Source organism: Pyxicephalus adspersus, chromosome 4, assembly GCF_032062135.1.
Source record: "Pyxicephalus adspersus chromosome 4, UCB_Pads_2.0, whole genome shotgun sequence".
Lineage (NCBI taxonomy): Eukaryota > Metazoa > Chordata > Amphibia > Anura > Pyxicephalidae > Pyxicephalus > Pyxicephalus adspersus.
Window position 1 is genome coordinate 36748939 of NC_092861.1, and position 15317 is coordinate 36764255.

At 35.9% G+C, this 15317-nt stretch overlaps 1 protein-coding gene across 2 annotated transcripts in view; it reads right to left on the reverse strand.

Moving 5' to 3' along the window:
• The window catches only part of CLSTN2 (calsyntenin 2), a 439150-nt gene that overhangs the window by 80996 nt on the left and 342837 nt on the right, over window positions 1–15317 (reverse strand). For both annotated transcript variants that reach the window (XM_072407880.1, XM_072407879.1), the window contains one exon: window positions 15148–15297. In XM_072407880.1, the coding sequence (XP_072263981.1) occupies window positions 15148–15297 (150 nt within the window). The remainder of the gene's footprint in view (window positions 1–15147; window positions 15298–15317) is intronic.

Here is a 15317-nt window from a genome sequence, read left to right on the forward strand (position 1 = left end):
ACGGGGTCCGAGGAGAACCTAGACGATCCAGCAAACCTTAAATGGATCTGATCCATTACTGAAAGAATTTGCCAACTAATAGCAAAAATCTATTCTAGATTTACTGGATCACTGAGATACTCCCATAATAGTCTATCTTCTCCAGTCTTGGAGATTTATTAAATCAGCCCCGATGTATCAGCACATAGACATTCCTAGACAACTTTAGGAAATGGCTACACCATATATGACAGAACAAAAAGCAAAAAGCTGAAAGGGGAGGGTCAGGACAGCACACCTGGAGAGGAGTTGGTTGAATGATTTATATATTTCACCAGGCAGGATATTAGGTGAGCTCAAGATTGCAGATGAAGCTGTAATTTTCGATGTGTGGATGTCACAGTGTGCAGGGAAATGTGAATAATTAGTTATAGCACAGGATAGGATTCACTACAATTATACAAAATGAAAGGTAGCATGAAATAAAATCTTTTTGTTTTCTTTTTTTTACATACTTATTTGTAAACCCAGTGGCATCATCACTTTGTTTTTGTGATTCTATGTACAATACTTTTGGTGGGAGAGGCCAGTACGGTCATGAAAACACCACAGCATTCTGCCTTATGCAGATTTTTGCAGACCTAGGTTTCACCCACATGTTACCTAGTTGGTAAGGTTGAAAAATCACTAGGGAAATAAACATACTACAAATCAAGATATCCCAGATAAAATCATATATGACCAGCTGATCCAGAGGAGAGCAAAAAAACCCTTATAATGCATGGTTTAATTTACTTCAACAGGGAAAAAAATCCTTCCTGATCCTGTGAGGTTGTTTCCTGGATCAACAGTCTCTGTTGTCTTACTTTAGAACTTTAATACCCAGTTATGTGGTTCTAGAAACGCATCTCACCTTTTCTTAACGCAGTGTATAGAACTTGCTTAAACTTCTTCATGAGGGCGCCAATTCCACATTTTCAAAGACCTTACAGTGAAGAATCCCTTCCTTATGCGGAGAATAAACTTCTTTTCCTCCAGACCCAAAGAATGCCCCCTTGTTCTTTGTAATGACCTCAAAGTGAATAATTGTGAAGCGAGTTCCCTATATAGATCATTTATGTTTTTATATAGGGTGATCATATCCCCCATTAAACGTCTCTTCTCAAGGGAGAATAGATTCAGTTCAGCTAATCTCTCCTCATAGCTGAGCTCCTCCATTCCTTTTATTAGTTTAGTTGCCCTTCTCTGTCCAATCTCTCTCCAATCCCACAATAAATGAACAGGACAACTCAGGGACAGAAGGCTAGGGATGCATCATGCTGAATGTCAATCAGCCAGTGATTAAGGTAGACACTACACTTGATGCAGATTCTATTCAGCTTCTAATCCACAATACTGAAGAGGAGCTGGGAAGACTGAAACTAAAGCTGGGTTCCAGTTCTAATCTAATTTGAAACACCTCAAAATAGGAGGGTGCTTTGATGTGTTGGATGAATAAAGTTGGTAAAATGCTGTGTCTAAATGTGGGGTATCTCCTTTTTTATTTCATTAATTTCTTAGAGTAGATGTCTGAACCTGTTTGTCAAACTCAGGGGTTGAAAGTGGGTTCTGCACGTTTGGGAATAAAACTGCTTCTCTCTGGGATCTTGTCTACTTTTCCTTGTTTTAAAGAATACTGGCACCATCAATTACAACAAGCTACATAACTAAAATATATATGTGTGTATCTTATCTGCAAAAACTTTGCTTTGAACTGCTCAGCTTACACAGGAGCAGCACACAATTTTATATCTTTCTATGCTCCTGATGTTACAAGAGGCCAGCAGCACTTTCCAGAAGATGAAAGGGACGGGCTCTTTGTCAGACTTACTATTATTTACTACAAGACCGCCTGACAAAGACTTTTCCTCTATCTTCCTTGGGCAGGTCAATTTCCCTTAAGAGCAATACCAGGGAGCAAATAAAGGCATTCAGTAAATTTCTAATGCAATCTAGTAAACACAGCAAAACAGTGTTGTCTAAAGTCAGCCCAGTTATCATTAGAAATATATATTGTGAAGTCTTTGATGTGAAATGTTATCACTTCACGACCTGAACAACCAATAACATTAGTAATTTCATAACAAGTTTAAATTTGATTGTTGCCTGTAAAAATTTTTTTTTTCACTTTGTATTTTAAAGTTTGCCTGCAATGGGTATTCCAGCTTCACCAGCAAGCTTGTTCCAGGATAGCTAGATTCCTAGCAAAAAGTAGTGGACATGGTTTACTGCAACATATGGATTCCTGGATTCTGATTCTGCAGAGCGAGCTGCTGTCTTACGTGCTGGGGGGATGGGGCCCGGATCAATCGCCATCTTGTTTAACCTGGGCGCCCCACGAATCAGCCTCTCCCGGGATTTCTGGGGCTGCTTGCCTTTCATTATTTAACTCTTGAGGATAACTGCTGCTGTGGGGAGCTGTGTGAGATGCCGTGGAATGAAGGCGACATAGGGAGAGGAAAAAACACCGGAGGGGCACGGAGCTAACTGGAGAAGCTCTGTCTCTAGTAGCCCATGCATGAGCACTCCCAGGTTTAGATAACTTAACTTCAAAATGTGGATCCAATTCATCTGAGGCTTAGCGTTCACCAGCATTTACTTATTCCAAACAGCCTAATTGGCATTTGATAGTAATTAGTTGAACAGCTAAGAAAAATGCTATAAAATGTTTGGCATTCAGGTCAACCAATTTAAATAATATTCAAATGCATAAATATGTAACATTTTCCAAGAATTCCTATCCACTAATTCCATAGAAAAATGCCAAGTGCTAAACACAAATAATATAGTGTATGAATTTTTATCAAGTGTATAGTTATAGTATAGTAAGTGAGCTCTGTCCACCTCTGTACAGGACTGGCTTTTGACTTTACATCCAACTTGAAATGTAATCACTATTCCTTTTTAAGGACCTTTTTGAGTTCTCCTAGTTAATGTTCTTGACATACTCTCCTCATGAATTTCAATGAAAATTATGTTTTTTTTCCACTCTAATGATAGGTTTTAAGCCAAACCTTGGATGATCATACAATGCCTATTTTCATATTTTAATTTTCATACTGTATATGGCTTGCCGGTGTGCTATTAGTTTTCTCTTTCAAAGCAGATGTGAAACTGTTGTAGACTAAATAAGGAGTAGATTGGTTAGGAGGCAGCAGACAAACTGACAGTATGAGGCTGAATCAATTCACCTCCCTGTCATCTGCTCCCACCATTCTAGAATGGCTGGGAGTTTATCAAAGGAGCAAAAATTAATATACACTTTGGAACTTTATTCTGTACTATAAAATCATTTGGTCTAGACAATATTGATGTGCTAAATGAAGTTTAAAGCAATTTGTGGACAAGTTCTGAATATTAGAATGCAGGGCATCATTCACATATAAATAAGAAGCTATCATACATTGGAAAATATAAACTTTTCACTTGACATTATAAGGAATCACTTATATTTTAGGTGAGATATTTTGTTCCTTGTCACACCCCAGAGAAAGGTTGGCAAAAATTTACTACCTGTACATTCACATTAAAATAGGATTGAAATAGTGCATTGTCATGGATATTGGCTGACATCTACAAATGGCTGCCCGGTAGGCAATGAACACTTGAATAGAGAAGGTTCTGTCTGCTTAGTGGATAAATTATAACTTATGTTGGGTGGAAAGGAAAAGGAAAACACTGAATGTGATGTATATTGGTCTTCCTTATTTTTAATTTAAACCTATCCAGAACAAGGCAAAAGTAAACCTCATGAACCAGTTCCTAATTTATCCTAACTGTGGGGACAGAAAATCATTCCTGACCCTGTCAATGGCTTTAGAATAATTTATGTTGTTTTGGGATCTCTAAACAAATACAGCACTGCGAGTAAAGATAGCTTGTACAATTTTAAAGACTAGTGATGTGGGTTTTATTGCCGTTTGGGTGCCAGCTAGGCAGAGTCACTCTCTGGATACCAGTGACCACTGTCATGAAGGCTGAATATAAGCAAAATTTTGAGTTGTCACCAGAACATGAACATAGTGGAAATCTTTAAATAAGAACAAATTTTTTTCCAGTGACAAAAGTCTAATACGGGATTCTAACTTTGCGAGTTTTGTCTCTTGGGCAGGAATTGCAGAAAAATATCCTAAAATGTCAAAGGGGTTTAAACATTCCATACTTTTGGTGTTTGAAAGACAGGTTGGTATTACTTAATCCCTCTACCTCCTTTCCATCAGCATCAGGCACCAAGATGACTCTTGGTTTTTGTATTAACAGTGTTTCAGCACCATGGAGAGCTACTGCTAGCAGATTAATTTCTAGTCAGAACAAGCACAATTCTGCAAGACTGTTCAGACAGACATTCCTAGGTAACTCTAAGTAATTAGAACCATGGCAGCTAGCTATCCTAACCCTTTGCATTCTTAATGAAACAAAATTTCCATATTTGACAGCAAGTGTTACTGAACTGTTCACCACTACCCTGTAGCGTCTCAACCATGGGCATGGTTCTTGGGCATAAAGTGGTAACTGATCTACAACATCACCAGCCATCTGCACCTTAAACATAGAGTTAAGATATAGGGGCTGCCTATATTTTTTAGCGTTGCCTTTTAAAGGAATGAAATAAATTAAATCTGGACTATATACTTGTTGAAAAAAGAATAAAAAAAACAACTTAAATGGATCAGCATGACAGTTAACTGAAAAAAATGGCAACGGTATCAATTTCCATGCTTGCCAGTACATTTTACCGTTAAGATCCACTGGATTAGTGAATGATATAAACATTTTCAGGGAAATTGAACTTCACAGTTCTCACGCAGAACTCCAATGAAACTTCAATTAATCACATTGTAAAGCACACATTAAATTCTTCTCACATTTTATAGAAATTCTGAATAATGCTTTCAAGCAAAGGCATTAAATTAAATTCCTGTATATCCAACAGAATGTAATGACATGCCAATTCTCAAAGAACTAAATTGTAGGCTCCTCTGAGCATGCCCTGTACTTTACAGACATTGCAGAATGATACAGTCATGTGACTTGTATGCCAACTAAGCCTGCCTAATATATTCGTCCTATAGAAATTCCAATATTCTGACACTTTTCTGTAACCTAATCGAAACCTGCAAGACATATGCAGTCATGTATGGAGGAAACTCAATTTTCTCAAGGTGTGACGTGAATTGATTTATGCAATTGTTCTTGTGATATAAATTCAGTGTTCTAGGTTTATCGCTCTGTAGTCACTTCCCATGTCAATTCAATTTCATACTTTGGGCAGCTAACATTAAAACCTCCCTACATTGCTAATAATGATAAAACAATTAGTGTGACTAAATGTTTCCAAACCAGCAGCTTAATAGGCAAGAACACATTAGAAAATATATCACCAACTGCGCCTGTAATCAAAACTAGACTGAAGTAGAAAGTCTCAGATTTAAACAAATTGCATTGTTTTTGTAGAAGTAGAAAAATGTCGCATTGTGATTTAAATTTTTTTTTAAGAAAATTTAATAAGTGACTCACATAAAATACAAAAAGATAGTAATATTTTTTTCTTTTTAATTTTTGACTTACTCTTCATGGGAAAAAATTGCATCAACTTATTTTAATAGATAAGCCTGTGTTATACTGAAGTGAATAAAACAAATTTTTATCTGATCTAAGAATGCATCAGACAGTAAATAAAGCTAGGTAGAGTGAAGGAATGGAAAACAAATATGCCATGCTCTGCAGGGAACAGCTGGGGAAAAGTACGGACTACTCTTTAATAACCCGTTACTATTCCTGGGTACATAATTCACAGAAATCCATGAACTGGTTCATTAATAAAATAGGAAATCCCAAAGTAAATTTGTGTTATATTCATACATACAAACCAGTCAAGAACAAATGGGAGAATGTAGGAATCTACTTTTTAAACTCATGCTGCCACTTTCAAGTAATCAGAAGGAAATTAGAAGCACTATTTACATATTTGATTCTCTCTGCTATATATGGAGCCAGATCACAGTGGTGAAACAATGTAGAAATCAGCAGCATGCCTTCCATTTAAAAATAATCTTTCACAAATTGCAAGTAAATGAGAGAAACATGAAACTAAAGCTTAAAACTCTGGATAACAGGCTGTTATGCTGATTCTTGGTTTTAATATTTTGTGTGACACTGATCTGAATCAGGTATACAAATACAATTTAGAGAAAACAAATCAATATACATGTTTCAAGTCAACAAAGTCAGTGGTTTAGCATAGCAATCAACCAACTGGCATTTTAGAAACAAAAAGTTATCAAAGCCAGTTTTCACTTTTCTCTCAAAACTGGTTTGCTTAGTTTTTTTCCTACAATCAGAAACAATTTTCAGCAGTAGCTCCTGATAAGTCCAGTCTTTACGGGTCACCCTGTAGAAGTTTATAGAGTATAAAGTGACATTTATAACACCACCCATCCCTTAAATGTCTAAGATTTCCAAAACATTCACACAGACCCACACAATGGGCAATTCTGTCAGTACCAATTGGTGTTACGGTATGCTAAGGGAAACTCTCTGCTCTGAAATGAGTTCACTGATCACCTATGTGACTTGTTAATCTGTCCTGTCAGCATATTCACTATAAGAACATTTACATGGATCAGATTTTGATTCTAACCCAACTTGAGTACTGTAGAGCAGAGAATGACAGGGCTGATATCAAGACTGGTACAACTTCTACTATGCAAAATGTGTATCTACACTAGGGGCCTGATTTCTTAAAACCCTCCAAGACTGATGAAGATAGACTATCTTGGGAAAACCTGGGTGACCCAGCAAACCTGTAACAGATTTCTTAAAAATCACTAGCTGTTTGTTGGCAATTATTTTCAACATCGAACAGTCCATGCTAGGTTTGCTAGATCACCCAGGTTTTCCCTTGACATTCTATCTTCTCCAGTCTTGGGGAGTTTTAATAAATCAGACCCAATATGTGTGTATGTATGTATGTATGTATGTAAAAAAATATCTTTAAAGAAATACAGCACTGTAATATATTTTATAATCCCATTTTACTCTAGGCAAACATCCAGCTCTCCCACCAGAGAGTTGAAATGCAATCTGTATACTTCACCTCATACTCATGAAATCTGTAGCATATCTCTATACTTTACCCAATACCCATACAATTTGTATCATATCTCTATACTTTACCCAATACCCATACAATTCTCTATACTTTACCCAATACCCATACAATCTGTGTCCTATCTCTATACTTTACCCAATACCCATACAATCTGTATCCTATCTCTATACTTTACCTCATACCCATACAGTCTGTATCATATCTCTATGCTTTACCCCATACCCATGTAATCTCTATGGTATCTCCATACTTTACCCAAACCCATACAATCTTTATCATATCCATATACTTTACCTTATAACAATACAATCTGTATCATATCTCTATACTTACCATACAGATTGCATGGGGTAATCTCTATACTTTACCCCATACCCATGCAATCTGTATCGGATTTCTTTACTTTACCTCATACCAATACAATCTGAATTGTTTTTCTATATTTTACCCCATACCCATGAGATCTGTATGGTATATCTATACTTTATATTAAAGCCATGCAATCTGTAGTGTATCCATATTCTTTTGCTCATGCAGCTCTCCCTAAAAAAAAATCAATAAAATATTTAAATTATAAAAGCACATCAGTTTAAATTATAAAAGCACAATCATTACTTTTTCCAATGCATTTCATCTTCTCAAGAGTTCCTGGTGGAGGATTTGGAAATAATTGGAATAAAAAGTTTATTTTGGATTAGATGATCTTGAAGGTAACTAACTAAGGATAAACAATAGCCTTTATTAAAAAGAATGTGTTATTAATTGTTTGCCATTTATGCACTTGAAATATTTTACTTTTATTATTTTATTAGTCTCAGGTTTTTATCTTTTTCAGTATTCATTCATAAAACTTATTTGGTGATATTTAAAACAATCGTGGTACTTTAAAGATTTATGAGGAATTACAGTCATTATTGCTATGCATGGGAAATAGAAGCCAACTGTGATATATTTTGCATGTGATGTGATTTTCTTTATTTTAATTAATTTAAATAATATGTATATAAAAAGAATTAATTAGTTTTTTTTTATAGAAATCTTTATGTAAAAACCTTTGTTGGTTACTCTTAAACCTTCCTACCGCCAATCTAGATCAATTTATTTTTCTGTGGATTTGCTTTCCTAAAACATGAGTAAAATTCAAAATTGTTTTAAATGACATTTATTTTTCTTTTCTCAGTTCCCTAACCACTTCTATAAGTTTACAAATGGCTGTTTGTTGTTTTATCAACAGCTCCAACCTGGAGGTAAAATAGCGTGCAATTCACTTGTAATACCAAATGTCTGTTAAATTAATGTTGGTATGGTATTAGCTCACAAGTTACCCATGTGTCACCAGCCTTTGTGAATTTACATTTAAATAAATTTTTAATAAAAATGGTCGGTGTCTGAGATTTTTGTGAACATTTAGATTTTTTATCATTATGATGTTTTATTACTTCTTTTTAAATGTATTGCTTTATTAAGTTTTGGCTAACCAATTGGAGTTCTTGTACCTCCAGTGAACAATTTTGGTTAAACGCTGGATGATCTGATCTGTCAATTCTGTAATGTAAGCCTCCCTTACAAACCTGATCTGATCCTCACTACTTTTTGTTCCATGCTACTCTATTTCTCTGGAAAAATTATATCAAAACTCTGCTAGTAACCAGGAAACTGCAAACAACCTTCGTTTTGTTATAAAATGCTGTCATTTTCAAAAGCTAATGTCTAATTCTCCACTGAAATAAACAGCATTTGAAGAAAAATACATAATTACGACAACCAAATCAAACTGTTAAAGTTTATATTGTTCTATCTTTTATTTAAAAAAAAACAAATCAGAAAAATTGAATAGAAGGAATAAAGTACTTAAAATCCCAAGATAGGATATGTGGCTCAGCATTAAGGCATTAAAGACTCCTTTATTATAAATGGATCACACATGCTATGTTTTTGCATGATTTTGCTTCCTACCGCAAACGAAAATTGATTTATTCTCAGCAGGAGACACAACTAGAATATTTCAGACGCAGCTAACTTAGCTTGATCAATATTCAACATGCATGGGTTTATAACCATTCTTTGTATATGGAGAGTTTTAGTGTTGGAGTAATGACACACCACACTTGTCATTGCAAATTAGTGGTATGTCTGCTACCCATGAGCAAATGGTCAATTTTCTGACTTCCATCTATGCTATCTACAACTTACTATCTATGATGGTTTGGTCATTTTTTTTCCATGAATGTGAAAGAGATCTGTTTTTTAAACTGTATTTTATGTACATTGCCTGGGCAAAAAAGTCTCCATGTCTGTGGGGGCAGTTTTATGATCTGGTGTTGTTTCAGTTGGTCAGGTCTGGGTTCAGCAATGTTATGTGAATACACTGAATGCCCAGGTTTTTTTCATCAACGGATTACACTAGTGAACAATTTGAACACATTTTTGTTGACTTCAAATTTAAAATAGTATGCTGATTCTGAAAGTGCAGTTAGTTTTCTTTTATCACGTCAAGTTTTTACTGTACCGCCTTATATTAATGCGATTGCTGTAGCGTGGATTTGTATATATTTATATATTCATTTACATGCAAGACAATGTGGTCAGAGATTGTGCGCTGCTCTACGTAGTGAATACGCAAAATTTATTTTTCTTTTTACACACGTATTTTCTTTCTTTCAGATCATGTCTCGCTCTGCTGTTTTTCTTAGTAAGTGCCTAAGCAACCCTGATTCATTTTGTTATATCTGTGGCAGTTTTTTCACCATTCCCAGTCAAAGGGCAAACATCAGCACATTTGTAGAGCAAGCCTATTTGGCATATTTCAAAATTAAACTTAGTGATCAAGATAAGTCTTGGGCCCCTCATAAGGTGTGCAAACAGTGTTTTGAGAGTTCACGGATGTGGACAAAGGGAACATGTGATAAGATGCCATTTGGTATACCTATGGTTTGGCGAGAGACAAGGGAATCATTTCAGTGACTGTTACTTTTGTATAATGAAAACTTCAGTATATAACAAGAAAAATAAATGTAACATAGAGTATCCTAGTCTACCATCGGCTATACGCCCAGTGGCTCATTCAGATGAAATCCCAGTGCGGGTTTTCATTACACTACCCTCTCTTGAAGAATAAGATTATGGTGAGGAACTAAGTGACAACAATGATGAAGAGTTTGAAATTGAAGAGGACTCTGTTTGTAAAGGATTTGATCAGCATGAGTTGAGGGATTTGGCACGTGATTTGGGACAATCAAAGAAGGCTTCAGAACTCCTAGCATCAAGACTGCGTGAGAAAAACTTACTTGAAAAAGAACAAAGGTATCGTACTTTTGAACCAGGGAAATTGCATTTCTGCAGTACTTTAGAACTGACAGTGGCTTTCTGTATTCCCATAACATACCTGGTTTACTGGAGGAATTGGGAATTCCAATCTATATCTCAACTGAATGGCGACTATTCATTGATAGCTCAAAGCGGAGCTTAAAGCGTGTCCTCCTTCGCAATGGCAATATATTTAGGTCAGTCCCAATAGGTCATTCAGTTTCTCTTTGTGAAGAATATGCAGACATAAAGAGAGTCATTTGGTTGTTGCAATATCACCAATACAATTGGGTAATCGATGTTGACCGATCTTGGTCAGCAATGCAGATACACCAAGTATCCCTGTTATCTGTGCATATCGGACAGCAGAGTATTGGGTGGAACGGAATTGGCCCCAAAACCAGATGAACCAAACATTCTACGTGAGCCACTTGTTGATAGAAAGAATAATATATTCCCGCCTCTGCACATGAAACTGGGTCTAATAAAGCAGTTCATTAAAGCTTTGCCAACTGAAGGAGACTTTTTCAAGTATCTCATTTCGGCATTTTCTAGCTTGTGTTTCGAAAAAATAAAGGCCAGTTTGATTGATGGTCCATAGATTGGGCAGACTAAATAAGACCAAATAATTACACAGAAATTGTCCAGAAACTGTTGGAGAGCTACAAAATGCTTGGATGCAATATGAGCATCAAGGTGCATTTTCTGCATAGCCATCTTTCTAACCTTCCGGAAAACCTTGGTGCAAACAGTGCTGTGTAAGGTGAACAATTCCACCAAGATTAGAAGATCAAGGATGGATGATATCAGGGTAGATGGGATGTACTTATGATGGCTGACTATTGTTGGAGCATCCGGCGGGATTGTCCTAACACTGAACACTCTAGGAAAAGCCATAACCGTAAATTTTTACCTTACCTGCTTACCCGATTAATTTTTAACTGTAAAAAAAAAATATCATAGAGTAACAATAAATCCTTTGTATGAACAAAATAAATTTAAATGAACAGTACATTCAAGTTATTTTTTTATTATTTTTTCATTGTATGAAAAATTTGTATGTTTTTAAAAATGGAGGCTGCCCTGTATCGTAAAAACTGGATGTGATAGCAAAAACTCATTGTTGCATTCAGCACCCAAAAATTAGTAAAAAACAAGTGTAAGATCCAACTCAACAAAAGATGCATTCCCCAGTCCTAAGCATATTCCAAGATGACAAGCCCAAGATTTTTAGGCCTTTAAAGAATCAGGGAGCATGAGACGTCACACATGGATTCACCGCCATAGTCCAGTCCAGACCAGACTAAAAAAGAAGCTACACGTGCAGCAAGAGAAGGATAAAAGAAAAAGAAACTGCATATAAGAATATAAGAGTAAAATCTGCTCATTCTCAGTTTGCCATTCTGGAGCTGAATTATTAAATACAGCATCGCTGTTTTAGGAATGGAGTACATGCCATTTTAAAGCTGGATAATTTAAATGTTCTATTGCTCTATCTGCCATGTTAAATGAACAATTACTAAACAATCTGTTTATTCTCTCTAGGCCTTATAGCAATGTTCACTGTCAGATAAAATCACAAATAATGATTACTATTTTCATTACAAGCCATGAGGCCTTCTAGTTCCCATGCATTGGATTAACAGAATGATTTACTAAGAATGGGTAGATAGTTGTAGGAGATTTGGGGGGTATAGGAGAGTGTTATTTGGGTCCTTAACAAAAGAAAGGGGAAAGCATCTGTGGTTAAGATTCAGGAGGGCATGATTATAGGCACAATGTACACCCCCACTAAAACTAACAGAATACAAACAGGCTTTCCCAGCGCTGTCACAAGCACTACTAAAGTTGCTCTGAGAATCCCTTTTAACAAATAACACATTTTCGCTATTGCAAATCTCATTCCGTCTCCCTAAGCATCTTGTTTTTAGATGATGTGTTTTTTTGTACTGGTGCTGGTTATCTTGGCTCAGGCTCCTGTTAAGCCTGCGTGACTCACCGATATATGGAAAACTCAAATTGAAACTGATGAGCCAGTTAAGTTGATTCTTTTGGCCGTAAAATGAAAATTCGCCACGCACACATTATCTTGTGAAGATGTAATTTACAGAGGGGAGAGGGATTGAATAGGGAAAGAGCTTATACAGATGCATTGTTGTAAATACAGACATCAGGCATACGCACGGGAAGGATAAAGTGTCTTTTGTAATGCCAATGTCATTGCATGGGTCTGTGTAACTTTGTTTATTACATTCATATTGAATATTGACAAAGACTCTGTGACCTGTGTAAGAAATCCAGAATTTTGTTAACCATAATTGCGGTTTGTCCCACTGTAGCAGTATGCTTTAACTTTTTAAACAGCTATTTCTTACGGTTCTTTAATTAGCGGGTATATGAAGGACTCTATATTATTTTTAATTTAAATGTTATGATTACAAACCTAATAGTGAAAAGTAATAACAAAAGAAAATATGAATACAGTTATAATTATTTTTAAAATGCACACAAAATATCAATCATTAATAAATCATTATCATAAATCAGCCGTCATCATCAACCATCAGTCAATTGAGGTTTATCTCTATTTCAAACCTTTATGAATGAGGTTTAGATTAAGTTTCGAACAGCTAGAATCTCTTTCAGGTGCTTATTGCTCTTTGTCCATAAAAGAGGCTCCCTTTCAATTTGTCCTAGAGATTAGGCAAAAAGATGGCAAGAAAGGGTTGACAGAAAGTGGTGGCAAATCCAAAATTTGACTGTTGTCACTGGCATAGGAGGTGGGAGAAAATATTCCAGTTAGGACATTCCAATGACACTGCGGAATGACTGGATACATTCCCCCCCCCCCCCCCCACACTTCTAGTTATGTATTTGGTGCAAGAAGTAAAGGGAAATGCCTCCCTACAAAACTACAAAACACAGAGGACTGACTTGTTTTTTTTTTAGAAACAGAAAAAAGGTTAAGTTAAATTTCAAAGAAAATCTATTACAAGGGAAAAATGAATACCTACATTTTCTAAAGCAACCTGAAGAAGGTATGTAACAGGAGCATTTCAAAACTCTTCACTTTTGACTTGTTCTGGATCAGTGTTTTAAGAAAGACTATACCGAAGAACTAAAATGATATAATATAGCTTATCAGTCTTTAGATGAGGTGTCTACATTGCTGAAATGCAATGTCCTTGTCACTTACTGTGAATTGTACTGTATGAACAAACAACATTCTTCTTTTCAAGGCCTTTTCTGTAAAACACTAATTATTCCCATGTAATAAAGATTATGAAAAAGATGTGTTAGTAATCCAAATTATAAAAGAGTGACAACGATGATTCCCTCCATAAATACAGTTAAGTGAGGGAATACAGCAAACCAGGATAAAGGATGTGTGTTTTTGCAGGATTGCCAGGTAAATCTAAAAAGGGACAAAGCTGAAAAATAAATCAAATGCAGTCCCCTATTAGAAATGGTAAGCTAAAATTTATTAAACTTTGATGTTTAAGTTTTGATATACTTTTAAAATATTATAACCAGATGAACAGTTTAACAGCCAGCCAACTAGCTGTTTTAGAAGCAGGCCAACAACGACAACATCTATAACTCTCTTGTAACAGGTTACATTTAAGGTGAAACAAGGCAGGATTGCTCCAAAATTAACCCAGCAAAAATCCCATTTTGACTGGCATCTTTTTGTAATCCTGCTGGGGATCTTGCTAATCCCTTTCTTTGTCATTACAGAGGAGGGCAGACATTAAAAAAAGAGTCGGCTAAGCAATCTTGTGTCTTGGTAATTTGTTGCCAGTGACAGGTTTGCTAAAAGAAATTCCAGTTAGCCTCTAGAATGGCTCCCTCACTAGGGAGCCAAGAACATTGCTGCCCAATTGCTAGTGATCCAGAATTTGCAGGAGATTTTTTAAACCTTTCAGAATTATTCTTTTGCATGGCTCTGGAATATATTGTGATGTGATATCTTAGTAACATGGACTTTACCTGAGATTGAGATGCTTTGGTGACATTGGCCATAGCAAGCTTACCCCAACAAAGTTTATAATGGAATTGAATTTAAGGTTTCTATTTCTAAAGCTGGTAGAATAAATAACCAATCTTCTTAGTCAATTGGCCTGATTTGTTAAAGCTGGGTGATCCAGAAAATTTGGAATGGATTTCCTAAAAGTAATTTGCTATTTCTCAGCCTTGGAGAGCTTTATTAAATCAGGCCCAATATTTTTTAAACTACAGATATTTATTCACCTGCAGCAAATGTTTGGTGAATAGTAATACCTACTTTATAAATCTGCCCCATTGAGATAACTATTTGTAATAAAATATTGCATAAACACACACTTGAAATATAGCAGTGTGTTTTATTCTGAATCAAACATTCATTCCTAAAATCAACTTTTACACTTTTTTTTTATTAGAAACAGTGTTTCATATTCTGATGTTTTCCTTAATATCATTAGGATGAGTTACTTAGAAACACAACATTACGATTGGGATTTCCTACTGAGGGAGAGCAGCATGAGCCAGAACAAGCTCTAAGGTCATTAACCAACATCAGCACTTATCTGCCTGTGAGAGCAGAGGAGCTTGGATTTAGAAAAGAGCAATCACAAGTAGATATTCAGGGTCAGTAAAACAGTGCTGAATGCCTCTTTAGAACAGAATTGTCTGTACACAGCTTGAGACAAGGGTCTCCAAAGGAATCTTACCTTGCCACCCAGGTTTGCACACAGGCTTCACATCAACTTTCACAGTGACCTCTTCCGCTGCGTGCTTCTGTCCGCAGTCATATGCAGTGACTTTAATCTCATATTGATGCTGCTTATCATAGCTTAACTTCTCTGTGTTCCTGATGTTACCTTGAAGATAAAAAGATCAA